The sequence below is a fragment of the Nipponia nippon genome, unplaced genomic scaffold, assembly GCF_047370975.1.
Source record: "Nipponia nippon isolate SJK-2023a ecotype South Korea unplaced genomic scaffold, ASM4737097v1 scaffold_36, whole genome shotgun sequence".
In the NCBI taxonomy this organism is placed as follows: Eukaryota; Metazoa; Chordata; class Aves; order Pelecaniformes; family Threskiornithidae; genus Nipponia; species Nipponia nippon.
In genome coordinates this window covers 2890552-2907919 of record NW_028262354.1, presented here as the reverse complement: position 1 = coordinate 2907919, position 17368 = coordinate 2890552, and the positions used below count along the sequence as shown (strand labels likewise).

At 54.4% G+C, this 17368-nt stretch overlaps 1 protein-coding gene and 1 non-coding gene across 17 annotated transcripts in view; both read right to left on the bottom strand.

Moving 5' to 3' along the window:
* Positions 1-988: 988 nt before the first annotated feature.
* The window catches only part of UBAP2L (ubiquitin associated protein 2 like), a 31727-nt gene continuing 15347 nt past the window's right edge, over positions 989-17368 (bottom strand). For 10 of the 16 annotated variants that reach the window (XM_087772046.1, XM_087772048.1, XM_087772052.1 and 7 more), the window contains 19 exons: positions 16052-16137; positions 15423-15594; positions 14372-14573; positions 12858-13132; positions 12406-12578; positions 11473-11662; positions 10814-10868; positions 10177-10351; positions 9916-9988; positions 9016-9211; positions 8821-8909; positions 8065-8118; positions 7329-7410; positions 4742-4959; positions 4548-4653; positions 3244-3311; positions 2736-2933; positions 2239-2289; positions 989-1612 (listed from right to left, as the gene is read on the bottom strand). In XM_087772046.1, coding sequence (XP_087628172.1) covers positions 1517-1612; positions 2239-2289; positions 2736-2933; positions 3244-3311; positions 4548-4653; positions 4742-4959; positions 7329-7410; positions 8065-8118; positions 8821-8909; positions 9016-9211; positions 9916-9988; positions 10177-10351; positions 10814-10868; positions 11473-11662; positions 12406-12578; positions 12858-13132; positions 14372-14573; positions 15423-15594; positions 16052-16137 — 2559 coding nt within the window. In that variant the 3' untranslated portion in view covers positions 989-1516. The remainder of the gene's footprint in view (positions 1613-2238; positions 2290-2735; positions 2934-3243; positions 3312-4547; positions 4654-4741; positions 4960-7328; positions 7411-8064; positions 8119-8820; positions 8910-9015; positions 9212-9915; positions 9989-10176; positions 10352-10813; positions 10869-11472; positions 11663-12405; positions 12579-12857; positions 13133-14371; positions 14574-15422; positions 15595-16051; positions 16138-17368) is intronic. The other 6 variants (XM_087772055.1, XM_087772051.1, XM_087772059.1 and 3 more) reach the window with 2 other exon arrangements.
* On the bottom strand, positions 7513-7647 carry LOC148053909 (small nucleolar RNA SNORA58). Its single transcript, XR_015707896.1, has one exon. It is a non-coding gene; the product is annotated as a small nucleolar RNA SNORA58 (small nucleolar RNA).

Genomic DNA, 17368 nt, shown 5'->3' with positions numbered 1-17368 from the left:
AGAGGGAACGGCCTCAAGCTGCGCCAGGGCAGGGTTGGGTTGGGTATTAGGGAAAATTCCTTCCCGGAAAGGGCTGTCAGGCCCTGGCCCAGGCTGCCCAGGGCAGGGGCTGAGTCCCCACCCCTGGGGGGATTTAAAAGCCGGGAGATGTGGTGCTCGAGGACATGGTTCAGTGGTGGCCTTGGCGGTGCTGGGTTAACGGTTGGACTCGATGAGCTTAAAGGCCCTTTCCAACCTCAACGACTCTATGACTCTATACGACGTCGTGCTCAGCACATAAAGCTACGTGAAGAAGGGGGGACGTTTGGAGCGATGGCGTTTGTCTTCCCAAGTCTCCCTTACGCGCCACGGAGCCCTGCTTCCCTGCGGATTTTTCCGCACAGCGCAGGAGGAGGCAGAGAACTGGAGGCTGGGGGTCCCCGGCGCGGGGATGGGACAGGGAAAAGGATGGCGACGACGTCCCTGTGCCGGGATCCCGGTGCCGCAGCCGGGAAGAGGAAAAATCCATGAAAGGGGGAAGAAAAAATAAAAATAAAAAGCTGGGGAGGGGCGGGGGGAAGCGCTCCCCCCCTTGCCCAGGGCCTCCCGCACCCTGCGCCAAAAATACGGAACCAGGCTGAGAAGGTAGGTATTAAAAAATACACACATCACTTTGTGATCTTTATTCTCTTTAGTAAATCACCCGCACGGGGGGGCTTCAGTTGAAGTGACCAGTTTGAACTGAAAAATACAAGATCTGGACTGCATAGAAAAAAAAAAAAAAAAAAAGACCAAAAAAAAACCAACCCACCCCCAAAAACCCAAACCCAAAAGCAGAAGATACTTACAGCGTGCGGGGGGAGGCAGGACCTGCGCTCAGGGCCCGCGGGGAGGGAGCGGGGCGCAGATGGAGAACGTAAAATAGGGGGGTGCCCTCCGGGGCTCCTCCGGGGCGGTGGCAGAGAGCAGCGGAGGGCGGGCGAGGAAATGAGAGAACTACAGGACGGCGTGGGGTTTTTGTTTTTATATACAAGACACATTTATCCATTAAATTTAGAACACGGTACAAAAAAACCACTTCAACTAATTCATCTTACAATGCTGTTCATATCAATTACTGTTCTTATCCTAATAATAAGGGGGTTTGCTGTAGGCGACTCGCAGCTTCCACTCCTTTGGATCCGAGAGGTTCTGGGGCAGCGGGAGGTGGGGGGAGAGGGGAGAAAGGAGTAAAAACCAAAAAAGGCCCCTACGGCAAACGGTTCAGAATCTGAATGCCGAGAGAGGAGGGAGAGGGGGGAGGAAAAAAAAAAAAACCCAAAACGAAAAACAAAAAGAAAAAAAAAATACAAATTCTATATTACATACAACAGGAAAGGTGGCTGAAGAGAGAACGCAGAGCCGCCCGCCCTGCCCTGCCCGGGGGCTGCAGGGCCCGGGCGCTGCCCCGCGGCAGGGCGCTCTCCTCCCCGGGATCCTTCGGCATTCGGTGGGATTCTCTTCCGGAAGCAAGTGGTGGGCCAGGGCCGCCCCGGCCTCAGTTGGTGCCCCAGCTGTAGCTGTTGTAGGCAGACTTGTTGGCCTGGGATTTCTGGGGGATGGAGCTGCCTTGGCTGCGCTGCCCGGAGCCGCTCTGCGGGAAGGGGGCGAGAAGGAGAAGCGGGCGGTTATCACGGGGGGGAACCGGCGCCATCGTCTCCGGGGTCCCAACCCCGGCCTGCTCTGCAGGGCGACGCTGGCGTGCCTCGGGTGGCTCGGCCACGGGCACCGCCGTCCCCGCAGGACGGTTCCAGCCCGCAGACCCCAGGTGCTGCGGGCTACGGCTCCTCGGCGCTCGCTGACCCGCCTCAGCCCGGTGCAAGCTCCCTGGGGCCACGGGCTGCCTCCTGCAGCGAGCGGCTGGCCGGCGGCCCTCGCGCCATGCCGGCTGCCGCCCCAGCAGCCACAGGACCCTCCCTCCGCTCTGCGCCTTCCTCCGGACCAGCACCGTGCCAGGACCGCAGGCAGCGAGGGCCCTGGCAGCTCTGCGGGGGCTGCCGCGCGGCAGGGAAGGGGGAAAGGGAGGGAAGGGGTCGAGCGGGGGGGTGTGTGTCTGTGCGCGCGGGTGTGTGTGTGTGCACAACATACTGACTGAGGGCCTCTCTCCTCTCCTGGCGGGGCCGCAGGGGGAGAAGGAAGGGGCTACGTGAGCCTGGGGGGCCTTAGGGGCAGGGGGAGACCCCAGGGCAAGTGCAATGCATTATCAGAGAGGTTCATTACCTGGTCTTCCTGCTGGCGTTGGCAGCACAGTATCATCTGCAAATATGGAAGCTGTTGCAGTACCAGGATATGTAAAATAAAGGGACAAACTATGACAATAGAAATCCACGGTTAGACCTGAAAGCTACGGCGGGGTCGTGGCTGTGGCAAGTAACCCCTTCGCTGCTGGCCTGCGGAGCCGCCACTCCGAGGAAGGGGGAGGTCAGGGCGTACCAGGCATGTCTGCGTGAAGGGGCACTACCCGACCGTACCTGGTACGGCCCGGCAGCGAGGGGGCTGTGCCGAGTACCCCCCAGCGGAGCGCACCCCGGGCCTTCCTCACCTCGTCCTCTTATCGGCCCTGTGTGTATGTGCAGGTGTGAGCGTGTGCGTGTCACCGCGTGTCCGCGCGTGTCCGCCGCAGGGCGGGAGGGAGGGAGGGAGAGGGGGGCCGGGGGGGGAGCGAGAGCCCTAGGAGATACCCCAGCAAGGGCCGGAGGGCCGGGGGGGTCGCTTACCTGCCCGTCCTGCTGCAGGTGGTGGTGGAGGATCTGCGAGTGGGGCTGCTGATGCGGGGTCAGGATGTGCATGAAAGGGGTGGGGGGATACGCCGCCGCCGTCGCCGGGTTGATGGGGCCGCCGCTGCCCAACGCCGAAGGCAGGTTGAAGGAGGCTGCCGGGGTTCCAGTGTGAAATCCCTGCTTCTCGAAGGATTGCTGAGGAGGAGACACCAACAGCGGGGTAAGGGCTGGGAGCAGGGCGGCGCTCCCCTGCCCCTGGCTGGCAGCGCGTCCCTTCCCACGGGCCTGGGAGTCAGCGTGTGGTGCAGAGAACGGACGGAATCTCTGCCCATGGCTCTTTCTGGGCTTGGAATTGCTCTAAGTTGGGAAAGGCCGAGCATTTCCCTTCTTCCTGGCTGGCTGCTCCAAGGGGAAGAGACCTCATTGCCCAGGGGGGCTGTCTTGGAGCTGGGCTTCCGCTCCCCAGCAAAGTGGCGCCTTCCCAGAGCACGCACCAGACACTAACCTGAGTTTTGGAGTAGACAGAGCCCGAGATGTCTGGCACTCCTGTATTACTGGATGTCACAGATACACCTGGGGAGAAGGAAAGGCAAGCGCATTAGGCGGCAGCCGCCGGTTCAGCGGGAGCTACTGCCGCTAACGCCAGCATCGGGTGGTGGAGAGCTCTAGTGGCCCCGCAGCCAGGTAAGGTTTGGGGACAGACATCGTCCTAGGGAGCAGGCTCTTGGCAAGGTCAGGCTGCAAAGTGTCCGTACAAGTGTAAGTTCTTTTGCTCTGGATAAGAGCAGTTTCTGAATGCCTCCAGAAACAAATGTAGGGGCCTGCTGTCACCCAGAGACACGCACGTTCTTGAAGAGGCCAGAAAATAGCAGCTCTGAGAAGAGCCGGGGGATGCAGCAGACAGCCAAGGAAACAAACTCGCAGCGTGACACGGTAGCAAGACCAGCCTGAGAGCTCCTCGGCTGTAAAACAGGCAATTGCACGTAAAGGCGAGTCAGCCGCGGGCTGGGACGGTCAGGGCGACGACTGGCAACGCTGGCACACAGCCGGCATTTGGTGCTGGCCGTTTCTAAAAGGTGGCGGTACAGAGCGAAGCCTCAGCAATCATTTAAGGCTCAGAAAGTGTTGAAATGAAAGAGGTTTGAAAGACTCGGTACCAGGCGATCTGGTACAGAGCTGAAGTGTCTTTGCAATGAGAAAATAGTGTCTTGAAGGGCTCTAATGTAGCAAAAAAAGGCAAAACAGGAATTTAAAGGCTGGACGATGGAGCCAAACGCAGGCTCTTTATAATCAGCCAGACATTAACCAGCGAAACCCGGTACCGAGACAAGTGACAGGTTCACGACCTTCTTGCATCTTTGAATCAAGGACACTTCTCTAGAAAGTGTGCATCTGCCAAACGCAGGAGTCAAGCAAGTTCCCAGGCACAAATGTGGAATAATTATTGTTCTATTCATCACATACAGGCAGAAAAAACGAACAAACAAAAACCAAAACCCAAACAATTCAGCAGCCTTAAGCTCTGTGCCACGAGTCCAAGGCCCCGGCCACCCGACTGCTGGGCACAAAGGAGGGCCTGAAGTGCTCTGTCCTCCTCAAACCTGCTCCAGACCTGGATGCGGAGCAAGCCGCCAGTGAATTCTCCTTTCCAAGGAGAATCAAATGACCTGCGAGCTGCACCATGGCCATTTTCCTCCTCCCTTATTGCTGGAGACAGTGAGACAGCAGTTAACACGGCCAGGGAGATTGTGAACAAGCCCTGCCACGGTCAGTAACTGCTGCTGAAAAAGCTGCTGTCAGGTCTCTTACCAGTGCTGTAGCCATGAGAGCCATAGCCGCTGGGCTGCTGAAAAGGGGTTGCTGATGCGTTGACGCTGACATTCACACCATGCTGCTTGGAAGAGGTAGGAGCAACCTACAGAAAGGAGAGAAGCAGAGTGAGGAGAAGCTTCGCTGCGTCGCCCTCCTGCCCGAATTCCAGGCTCTGCCGCTGGGAAACTCACAGGGAACACGGCGGGCCCGTATTGGAAGGTGCTGGGGAGCCCTGGTACCCCTGTGTAGTATGGCAGACTGGTGTAACTGTAGCCAGGAGGCAGCGCTGGGTTCAGGAACGTCTGCTGCGTGGTGTGGTGAGTCTGGGTCTGGCTCTGCTGAGGCTGGGCCAAAGTCGTTGCAGGAGCGGGGGAAGAGGCATCACCTCGGCCAAATTTTGTTAAGTCACCTGGAATGCAGGAAATGAGAGGAGACTGAAGAACGGACGTGTCAAATCCTGGCCCATTCCAGCTCAGCCCAAAGGCGACCCAGCCTTTTCATAGAATCATAGAATCGTTAAGGTTGGAAAAGACCCTTAAGATCATCAAGTCCAACCGTTAACCCAGCACTGCCAAGGCCACCACTAAACCATGTCCTCGACCACCACGTCTGCCCTTCTTTTAAATCCCCCCAGGGGTGGGGACTCAGCCCCTGCCCTGGGCAGCCTGGGCCAGGGCCTGACAGCCCTTTCCGGGAAGGAATTTTCCCTAATACCCAACCCAACCCTGCCCTGGCGCAGCTTGAGGCCGTTCCCTCTCGTCCCAGCGCTTGTGCCTGGGGAGAAGAGACCGACCCCCCCGGCTCCAGCCTCCTTTCAGGCCGTTGCGGAGAGCGATGAGGGCTCCCCTCAGCCTCCTCCTCTCCAGGCTGAGCCCCCCCAGCTCCCCCAGCCGCTCCTCCCCAGCCTTGGGCTCCAGCCCCTGCCCCAGCCTCGCTGCCCTGCTCTGGCCACGCTCCAGCCCCTCCATGGCCGCCTTGGGGTGAGGGGCCCAGCGCTGAGCACAGCATTCGAGGGGCGGCCTCACCAGTGCCCAGCACAGGGGGACGATCCCTGCCCTGCTCCTGCTGGCCACACCATTCCCGATACAAGCCAGGATGCCACTGGCCCTCTTGGCCACCTGGGCACACTGCTGGCTCATGTTCAGCGGCTGGTGACCAGCACCCCCAGGCCCTTTCCCCCGGGCAGCTCCCAGCCGCTCTCCCCACGCCTGCAGCGCTGCCCAGGGTTGTGGTGCCCCCAGTGCAGGACCCGGCCCTGAGCCGTGTTGAATCTCGTACAGTTGGCCCTGGCCCAAAACCGTTTTGATCAATGGTGACTTGAATCATCCCCCCTCCTACAGCTAAGGACTGCGGCCCTTGCAAGCCCTCAGACCCTTACACGCTGGTAAGGCTAAGCTGTTAATTGCTCTCCTCATCCCTGAGAGGAGGACTTCAGCGGGGAAGGGAAACCCGCAGCAGCTTAGCTACAGCGCTGCACCGCCTGATGTCACGATCCGGCACTGGATAAACCTGCCACTGGCCGCCTGCGCAGGGACAGATCCCAGATGCTAGAGCTCTCCCTAAACCCTCTCCGTGCATCAGCAGCAGGCTTGAACACAGCTCAACACCCTCCAGAGCCAGGCCTGAGGCCAGGGCAGCAGCCTGGGGGCCCTGTCCTACCGGCAAACAGCTCCTCACTCAAGAAGAAAGTCAAATATCTTCCAGCTGAGGATGTGTGAATGGCCCCTTTTTACAGCAGGGCTCACAATTCCCTCTCTCTTGCTGGTGGCACCACATCAAACGCTGCTGCAGAGGCCCAGCAGCCCGCAGAGGGTACTCGGAAATACCGCTTCCTTGGAAATACCGCTTCCTTGGAAATACCGCTTCCTCTCTTCCCGGTCTGGGCACCGCGCGAGGGCTTGGCTGCGGGGCTCGGGGAAGCTCCCTTTGCCGCTCTGGATGAGCACCTGCTTGGCTCTTCCATGCAAACACTCTCCCTATTCAGAGTTCACACAGTAAGGCAGGGAATTTCTTAGCGCTGCCCCAGCTCACAAGCGAGCCCAGGATAGCCACAAACATTAATTATTGCCGATGTTAACTTGGCAAATTACGCATGCAACAGTGCCGCACTCTGAGCTTGGGATTTCAGCCTCGGTGCGCCAGGCAAAAGCGCTTCCACACAATCGAGCTCCTGCTGAAGCAGGGGAGAAGCGGGGCTGGAAAAAGAGCAATCCACAAAGTGCAACCATTCCTAAAGAATGCGAAAGCTCAGCACAAACCGCTGCCCACTGCGAATCAGCAGCGTGAATAAACGCACCTACCAAGGTCAGTGAGAGATCAGCCACCCACTGGGCATTTGGGTTGAATGTGACAGCTCCTGAACGCCCTGTTTTCTTTCTCCATGAGACTGCCACATAGATAAAAAAACTTAATTTCTCCAGATTTTGTGTTTCTTTCTATTTTTACTCTAAGTGCTTGAGAAGCCCTGCTTAACCCCTGCCTCACCGCGACCTGAAGAGCAGTTCCCTGGTTTTACACCTCACGGATTCTTTCCTCGCTCCCTTTCCAACTGCCGCATCAACTCCTACGTGTCCACACCTTCCTGGTAACGCGCCTCGACACGACCAAATGATCAAAGGGAAGTCAAGAATTTATAGCTGCTGAGAAACACGCTCCAGACCAAAGGCAGCGCAGGAGGCTGGTGCAGACGTAGCTCCAGTGGACAACGGCACAGGAACCTCGTACGCAGCAGCCCGAACGCCGGATGGGATACGCGATCAGATCAGTCTTTTTGCCTACCAGAGTACGGATTGCTGCTCAGGCTGCCATCTCTTCCAGTCAGCGGGGTGGTGGGTGTAGGGAATGGGATGCTGTAGTAATCCTGAAGGATAAAAACAAAAGGAGAGGAAGTTTTATGAGCTCTGTCCAAAGGTGCAAAGCAGTATCTTTTGGAAAAGATGGATTTCTGGACTGCAGCTGCTAGATTTGTTGGAGTATTGCAGTTCAATCAGCCACATCACGGCTGATCACAGCCTACAGGAACCCCAGGTTTTTGTAGCATGCACCATCCCCCTTGTCTGGCTATCAGAAGAACCAGATAAGGTCTACTGGTATGCAGCCCTTAAACTGCCTGGACTTTCCCCACCGCAACACAAGGGACGCGTGTCGTATCGCTAAATAAAACCCATTTTCATAAAAGTATTTAGTTACTGCCTCTTTCAAGGATCAGAGACAAGTATCTACAACAGCTCCTGACACCACTGTCGAGGCGAAACAGCTTTGCCTGCTGTAGCTTTCTCATTCCCTAGCCCCACCATCGATACCTCTGTCTGAATAACTACTGCTCCTGACTCCCCAAGTGCAAAGGAGCAACTGATGAACTCCTCGCTGCTGCCACGGAGAGGTGCATCCGCTTCGCACCCTGTTCTGCCAGCTCTTCGGGACCACCTCCCAGCCCGTACACCCAAAGGACGCCGCACCGGTGAGCTGCGAGCCCAGTGGAAGTGGTGGGGCCACGTCAGTCTTCAGTACTCACCAATGGGAATCTCGTCTGGAGCATCTGCAAGTCGTCATATCCGTACACCTGTGGCTAGAGAAAGAAAACAGGAGATTATGTTAGGGACGCAGACTGAAGACACTTATCTAATTTTAGATTAAACCTTTAGATAAACATTAGAGAAAGCCAGAAGCAGATGATCAGAGGCTAGACAATCACCGAGGCGCAGGCAGCCACCATTCACTACCGTAAGACTGGCACTGCCACGAGTGTTTTTATGAGCTGCTCAAATGAAGGGTGAGCGCCAACGCCTAGCGCCGCTGCTCCAGACCACAAAGGCACTCGACAATGTTCCTCTGGAAATTATTCTGACGCCGCAATCTGTCCTCACCTTCAGAAGAGGGCTGTGACGCACCCCTAGACTTTGTGGCAGTTCTGACTGGTTGGCCTTTGCCATACCGCGTTGCTAATACAGCTCCATGCTTTCGTGAGCCGTGCTCTGACCAAGGGCTGTTGCTCCCCAAAGGTTGGGGAGGCTGTAGAGAACAGGCAGACAGAATCTGCTCTGGGGTGACCCCAATTACAGACATTTACCCCCATGGGCGCATGGATTTCCTTTGTTACTCTTTTATGGAAGACAGCAGGTCCAAGCTCTTCCCATTTGAGGCAGTTCTGCTGGGCTGATGTTACAGTTTCTGGTTTCTCTACTCTACTACATCGCTCCCTGCGAGCTGAAAGAGCTAGGAGGGATCTAGCGGCATGACACGACTGCAAAGAGCCGGTCGTCCCACTCACCGGGTACGCGTGTAGCAACCCTGGAGCCATGATGTACGGATTAGGCAACAACGGTGGGACTCCAGGAGGGAGATTGGGAGGGGCTTTTCCTGAAAAAGGAAAAAAAAGGATAAGTTCCACAGTGAAGCAAACAGCAGAAGCTGTCTCTCTTAGCCCCCCCACCCTCCTCCTGTGTAGCAGTACCCAGGAAAGTACCTGATGTTGTTGCAACAGAGCTGCGAGTCGAGGCCGTCACCGTGGAGTTACTACTGAGGCTGAGGCCCAGGCTGCTGACGCTGCTGAGACTGGATGAAACGCTTACAACTGGCGGGGCAGCTGACACTGTGCTGGAGGAGGTGGAGAAAGTGCTAGCAGAAGAATGGAGGCTTGCTTCACTCTCCACACTTGTGTGCTAGGGAAGGAAGGGAAGAGAGTTAGGGGACCAGGTGGACGTAACTGAGCGCAGAAATATCGCAGGACGCAGTCTACGCAAAATATTGTGCGGGTCTGTCTGCACCCGGACGTTCCCGAGAGCCTGCAATGAATTCGGCTGCTGCAGGCTACAAAGAAACCTGCTTTGCATCTGGCTTAAGTCCAAAGTCCTGATAGCAGCCAACCCCTAACGCTTCCAAGCCTCTCATGCGGCTGTGTCCCAACATGTCTGTCTGCTGGGAGAAGCAGGGCTGAACACCGCATTTGCAGCAGGGAGGTTTATTCTGCTGCAGAAGCCAATACCCAGTGACTCTGTGCTGCAGGAGCTCCAGCAGTACATGCGTTTGAACAGTGACACTCCATCAGCTACCGGTTTGCTCTGACATCTGGTTTCAACTCAGCAGCACTTTCAAGAGCTGCTACAGGCTCAAAAGAACGCTCTGAAACAGGCGGGGTGTCAAAAGCCTGGAGCCAGAGGTGCATAGAGAGCATTCTGACATAACCCTCTGTCAGACAGACAGGGTGTCATAACGTCCAAACTCCAGCGGGACAACCGGCAGCCCAGCAGCTCCCAGCACAATGGCAGACCCCGCCGGCCGCACGCCCAAGCTTGGCCACGCCAGCAGACCTCTCCAAGCCGCGCAGGAATAGGGGTACGCGGCACTAGAGCACTCCTAGACTCACCAGAAGAGTTGAAGTTGACGTTCGCCCAGAGGATGTGGATGAAGACAGGCTGTTCTGCTGGGCAGGTAACGTACTGCGGAAGGAGGAATAACAGGTTGTCAAGATGCGAGAGTCACCATCGGCAGCACCAGGCCAGATCCCATTCCCCATCTACTCAGACGGAATGAGTCACCTCAGTCTTCCCCACTGCATGGGACAGACTTTGATGTCTACTACTTCTGGTTCTGCTTTTCTAGAAACCCATCCGCCACGCCTGCTCACCTGCTGAGTTGGGCGGTGGTTGTACTGGGGAGTTCCTCACTGTGGCTCAGGCTGCTCAGAGCTGTCGAGTGTTGGCTGGCTGTGGTCAGCAAGGACGATGCAGACACCCCATCGTTGAGAGGCGTGATACTGGGAGCAGAGGGGGAATCGGATTTGACTGCGGGGCCTGTAGCACCTGTGAACAAAAGCTTTGGGTTAGGGGCAGCTACTAACAGCTCCCGGAGGGCAATTCAGTGGTGAGGATCAGCGAAGGCTCAGCTAGAGGGGCTGGGAGATCTGGGGCTTCCCTCGCTGCTGCCAACCAGTTACACACTCGCGACAGCATGACTGTGTTCTACGCCCCACTTTACCCCAACACCGCCATCGGCTCTGCAAAGAGCTTCAAGACCTACAGATGCGGTACCTTTCACAAACAAATCAGAGTAAATTATTGTCATCAGGGAGTGACTCATCAAGGATCTCATGGATCCATCAGCAGAAAGCTGAACATTTCAAGGCAAGCAAATAATCTGAGTGGCAGCAATTAGTCCAGCAGGGAAAGGACTTGCTATTAGCACAGATAAAGCTTTTCATCCAAAGCAAAGAATAGGAGCAGCACAAGAGACTCAGGACACCCACTGCACTGACAGACTCTTACCTTCAACGGCCTGCGTGGTTTGTAATGGCGTGGGTTGTACAGAACTGAAACCATTCTGAGGAAGAAGAGAAAAAGAGCACTGGGCATTGCAGCTGCTCGTTTCCAGAGGCAGATCTAGTGTCAGCCCCCTCCCACACTCCCTCCTCAGTTGTGAAAAAGGGGTGCTACCAACACGGGTCACCAGACCGCGTCGGAGTCAGTCCGAAGCTCAACTAGCCCCACGCCAGCATGACCCTCGAGCGCGTATTTGAGAAAGCAGTGCAAGAAGTTTCTCTGCTGCTGGTGGTTAGACTGGATCAACACCCTCAACCCAAGTTCGCTAGCCAAAACCGATGTTACTGAACTTGGGTGCAGCATGCAAGAATCAAATCCTTAAGACAAAACTAAATCCTTGGCTTGAACGCCACTCTGCAGCAGGGTAATTATGCGTGACGTGACACAGCCTGCAATCAACTTACCCGCTATTAACCCCACTGGCCCAGCCCCAGGTAAGTAACATAGCTAAGGGCTCTGGTAGCACCCAGAAGAAAGCTCCTCCACGTGGCTTGTGGACTCGTGAGATCACAGAAACACTTGATAAACCACTTAGCTTTCCCCGAGACAGTGCTTCACACGTTATGCTTACTCAGCACAAAGCACGAGCAAAGCTATTTTCCTACCTTGGCCTGGGTCAGATCTTTCTGGGGCGAGGAGGAGATTGAATTTGGGTATCGCCTCGTCTGGGTGGATCTCTGTTCGTACAGTGGTCCCTGAGCGCTGTTCTGGGAGGTAAACGTTGCTGTCTGTATTGTGCCGCTCTGGTAACCAGACTCCTGGCTTTGATTGGACGAAATTGTGGATGAAGATTCACTACAAAGGGGAAGGAAAAAAAAAAAAAAAAAGAAAAGGAGTTTACGTTTTCCTCCAAAACAGCCCCTGCTGTAAGCCGCTGACCCAGACTGTAGGCTCTGCATTTCAAATCTTCACAATAAAGAGCCCCAAGCATCAGCATAAGGGCACCACGCAAAGCAGCCAAGCAACCCAAGCAGAGAAAGATACCCCAACAAGGACTAGCCCAGCCGCAGGAGGATGCTGGCACCTAGCTGCAGCCTTGCCTCACACACTGCTGCGCTCGAGGTGACATTTCATGAGCTGCCACCACTCAAGGGACTGGCCAGATCCTAAGGATCAGCCCAAGAGAAGACAGAAACACTTCGCTTTGGCAAGGCATCATCACCATAGATCCACCTACGCCACTGCGTCCCAGTTTGCCAGGCAAAAAGCAGGACACAGGCACACGGAATCTGTTCACCAGGGACAAGGAGCAGTTGCGCTGGGGATTCCCCCCCTGTGTTTCCAGCAACACAGTTTAACGGCAGCAGGAAACGTCTGCTTTCTGTATAAGTACCACAGGCCAATCAGTCACAGAGCTGCCTGAATGAGTCTGCCGGCAACTTACGCTTTGCTGTTGCATACGTTGTCCCCCCTTTGTGACTACGGCACAGTCAGAAAGGGTCTACTAGTATGCAGCGGGACAGAAGTCCACAGGACCAGCTACCTTCCAAAGCTACATTCTCGGATAAATCGTTCCTTTCCTCGCGCCCAATCCTCACCTAGCCGTGCTGGTGTACAGGCTGCTTTGAGATTGGCTAACGGCAGCGCTTGTTGTGGGCGTCGATTCGTACTCCGCGAGAACAGGCTCCGAACCAAACTGTAACGCCCCAAACTGCAGGTTTAGCCCTGAGATATCCGCTGAGCCAGGCATTTCCACCGCAAGTGCAGGAATCTGCAAGGGAGGAACAACAGAAAGGGTCAATCGCGCCCTGGATAAGCACAGAAAATGACTTTAGCATCCACATTTCCCAGCACATAACAGTAGTTACAGGCTTGCATCCTCTGAATTACAGTGTTCAACCCAGGCAAGCAAGCTTTTCTCCGTCACCCCCACAAACACCCAACGCTAACAGCAGGAAGGCCAAGCCCAGCCCTTCCCTCGCCAGCCCAAATGGATTTTTCTGCAGCTCTAACACAATACAACGCCTCCTTCCCCACCAGCCATCCGCACCTTTGATGTTAACGATGCTTTTTTCTTTTGCTGCTTCAGCTTCTGCTGGGCTGGCTGGGGACTGGAGGACTGGTTGTCCGAGGACCCTGGGGACATCTGGGGAACAGGATTGGTTTTGCTGGGCAGCGGTGAGGAAGGGGGTGCCGGCACGGTTGTGGAGGCAGTCACCACAGGCTGTTTCTCCTGCATGAACACTTCTATCATGGTTGAAGTTGACGTGAAGGCCTGACGCTTGAAGGGACTATGCACAGAAGAGTCTGTTGGGTTCTTGAGATCTACCGGGGGAGACAGAGTTGAGTTAGCAGGATTTGGTTCCTTAAAACCAAATCAAGTTCTGACACTTCTCAGCACCAAGAAAAATAAAATCATTTCACACCACGACTCCACCTGAAGCCTGTTAAAATCACAGAGCAGAGAACCCCAGCATCTCCGCTCCCAGCCTCGCGCTCTCACCACCATCAACAACGACCCTTTTAAGCCCTTCTCCCCTCAGCTCCTTCCACCATCTCTACAGGACAACGAGAGCTTGCACGGCAGAAGTCCTCCATCCTCCGAGAAAAGCTGGACTTGAGAGCCCCTTGTGCGGAGGCACTGCGTGTCGGAGTCCTGCACGCTCCTGACGCCGCTTCCTTCCCCCTCTCTGCCAACACTGCTGCGTTTCATCGCCTGCTCTTTCCCCTGCAAGTACTGGGTATCCTCCAAGCACCACCGCTGCTCGGGGCTGTCCACCCTCAGGTCTTTGCACAACCGCACCACCCTCCTCCTTCGCCTAAGCCTTACTGCAGCTTATTAAAAACCAACTCCTATTCTCTCTGACTCTCCTCTGTGGCTCCTTGTCTGAAAAGATCAGGAGCTGCCAATGCTGACTGTTACTAGGCCAGGGCTCAATTTTTCTTCAGCTTAGATTTGAACCAGAGCCACTTCCCCATAGCAAGAAATAAAACGCACAAGCTGAAAGAAATGGCACTAGTACTCAACCACGGCAGGGCTCGGCATCTCATCTGAAAAGCCGGAGCCTCTCTTAATCACTGTTTATTCCCTCGTGCCAGCCCAGAGGTAGAGTTACTTCTTGGCATTTAACAGTCACCAGAATTGCATTCCTTTAAAAGACAACACGGGGCCAGCAGCTGACTGACAAGTGTTGGCACTCGGGAACTATTCTCCAGAGGCGCCCACTTTCGGACCCCTTCTGTTACACAGCTTTACACCAGGAACGGTTCTGCACACCGCGAGGGTCTCGGGAACGCCACGTCCCTGGGACTGAAGCTGGAATGACCAAGAGGTAAACGGATTCAATTGCCCTAAGTATAAGAGGAACCGGGGCAGACTCACATGCACTATTACATTTTACTCTCACAAACTTGCACCCATGGTTCTTTTAATTTCACAGTTGGCTTGGCTGTGAACTTGTGATCTGGCCCTTCACCGAATCCCTCACACCGCTGCCTGCAGCGCGTTTCTGCGCTTCTGAGAGAACACGCTCCCCTTTAGCGAGCCACCCCGCTTTTCCTTACCATACTGCACAAGAGACGAGGTCTGCGTAGCGGATCCCATGTCCCAAGAAGAAGCAGTGGTGCTCCCGCCAGGCTGGGTGTGCTGAGCAGCCAGCTGAGCCAGAGCCTGGGCCGTCTTGAACTGCTCCAGGAACTGAGAACCCGTGGTACTGCTGCCTTTGGCCTCCCCGACGTCTCCAAACCCTTTCCCCAGCATGCTCACCTGCAATTTCAGCAGTGAAATAACACAGTCAACATCTCCCTTGGCTCGGAACTTGGCTCAAGAGGACAGATACATCTCTTAACATAAGCCTGAACTTGCCGTACCCTGCTGCTTCTCCCTGGGTGCCTCAGCTTAACGCTCTTGAGCTCCAGATGCACACGGACACCACTGGCAAGGAGAGCTCATACTTCTCTCTCAGCCTTTATCGCATATGAGCGTGGGTACACTGACCTGTTGCCCAACCCGTGGCATTTTACAGTGTCACGGAGACTTACAAAGAAAAGTTAACAGATGGGATCTTTAAAAAAAGACAACCACCAGGAGAACTTGGCTTTACGGTTACGGTGGTTTTGAAAATCCTTCCTGAACTATCTCGCCATTAAGGGCACAATTTTTATTTCTTTTGCTGAAATTACACAAAGAAGCATCTGCCCAGGTCTGTGCACATCCCTGATGCAGATTCAATGCCTCCTTCCTTCCCCTGTCAGTAGATGCCAGCGTTTCATCCCACACCAAACTCCCAACCAGTTCCACTTCTCAAACCGTTGAATTTGCAAGCCCTGGACTGCAAGAGTTTTTCCTTCCCTCTGAGCAGGAAAGAAGCAGTTGTTGCAAGTTTGACAAGGGCAACAGGGGAGGAATTATCCCAATTATTTCTAATTAAGCAATGGACTTCATGCCTCTATTTAGAGCAGACTGGAAAATCACCGCAGCGGTGGACTCTGCCACCCACAAGAAGCGAGCGGGTGTCAACCGTATTTCCCATTTTGCTCAAATGCAGACAGAGAACGTCAGGGAGACCAACATCTGCCAAAACCCCGGCGCTGGCAGAGCCCAGTATTTCCTTACCATGCTGTGGTGAGAGAAGGAGTTACCAGAGGCCGGCTGGGATATCGCACTCTGCTTGGAATTGCTGAACACCAGTGGCTGGGCCAGGGAAGGAGCCTGGGACGACTCCAGGTTTGTTGACTCATTCTCCATAGAAGAGGGCGTCTTTCCTAGCAGGACTGCAAGATCGATTCTGGGTACAGAAAGCAGATAACCCGCTGAGGTTAACACGAGCTGTCACACCCCTCACGTCCGTTACAGCGATACGCTACCTCCAGCCTCACAATTTATAGCTTTTACTTTACAAACGGAACGAATCTGCAGAACATAACTCACGACTGCCAGTAGCAACCTCAAAAGGACAGAGACCAAGCAAGATCCCGCATGGCCTTCTATTTTAAAGCATGTCTTCTATTAATTTAATGCAGCAAAATTCCCCCAAATCTGAAGAACCAGCAGCAGAGCCTAGGAAAAGTCTAATCCAGGATTAGGACCCGGAAACTCCTAACTCAACGTTTCCATTTAAATCCATCTCATTTTATTCAGAGCTACTGCATTTTAGCTAGCTGGCAAGGTTTAGTCTGAGATGGCAAGGTGCTCTGGGATTTTTGTGCTTTTCCCACGTAAACAGCATCGCCACGGGCTATCACCTCTGTCCAGCTGTGATTGTCACATTCTCAGCAGGCAGAGGCACTGAAGACACGTTGGAGGCGGTGAAGATCTTCGTCTCAGACAGCTGAAAAGATTAAAAAAAAGGGAAAAATAATCCAAAAGTGAGAACAGCGTCTCGGGACTTCAAGTAAAGCACACAAATGTTTGTCTCAAACAGCCACAGAAAGATGCAAGACGTTCAAGTGTTTAGACTTCAACTTCTCTAACATTTGGCTCGTATCAGAATCAGCTTCAATTTAATTTGTTTCTTCTCAGGCAAGTGCACAAATCACCTGCCAGTTTAAAAAAACCCCAAATCCTTCTACCAGTTTCCCGTGGTCCACAAATCCACTAGGGCTGCTGCGATGTTAGACGGGTGCCCTGAATTGATGGTACACAGCACTGATCTCCAAACCCCCTGCACAGGTAGAGAAGTCACAGAAGAAAGCTTCAGAGCCGTAGTTAAGCTTCCAATGATCCTGGCCTCATCTGGGTGATCTGACCAGAGACCAACAGATCTACTTCAACTATAGCGGGGAAAATAACATCGCTCAAAAATGACTGAAGCGGAGGTTTAACGACCACCTGTGATTTAGCCTGGAACATATCAGCTTTTATTCCAGACCGAGGAGCTGCCAGCAACTAAACTGCAAGAGTTTAAAAACAAAATCAGGAACCCCTGGGAGCGTATCACACACGCTGAAGGCAAGAAGGGCTATCAAAGGCTCTCTTCAAGCAGAGACCTGATTGAACAGACAGAGAAGCTGCTTGCGTCTCCAAACACAGCAGGAGCGCTTCCTTCAGACAGTGTCTGGAAAGCAAAAGCTTTCCCTTCGTGCCCGTTCTGTAGGCTTAGCAAAAATGAGCACGCAAAACTAATAATAATACTAAAAAAGCCCAACCCTGCTCCCATCTGCAAGCACAGAAGTTCTCCCTCGATTCAGAGAGGGACTGAAGCCCGTTTCAGAAGAAACTGATACGAAGGCATTAAAAGCAGGTGATAACAGCATCCATTCTCCCCTGAAGGAGATGCCAGGTAGAGACCAAAAAGCAGCGAGACACGCCAAAGAGCAAGTCAGAAGGCAAAGCCAAGAGCTTCTGTTCAATCCAAATCACAAGGACCAGCAGAGGCACGTGACACACGCACGAAACTGCTGCTGCCTCCTCCACGGCACGTGGCGTGGATCAAAGGCAAACCTTCCCCAACTGCCGCTCCACCGGAGGAGCCGTGCAAAAATCTTGTATGGAGTCAGGCCAGTTTATGGAAGAATTCAGTCATGCAGTTAGAGGAAACGAGAGGATCAGACTCGATGCCC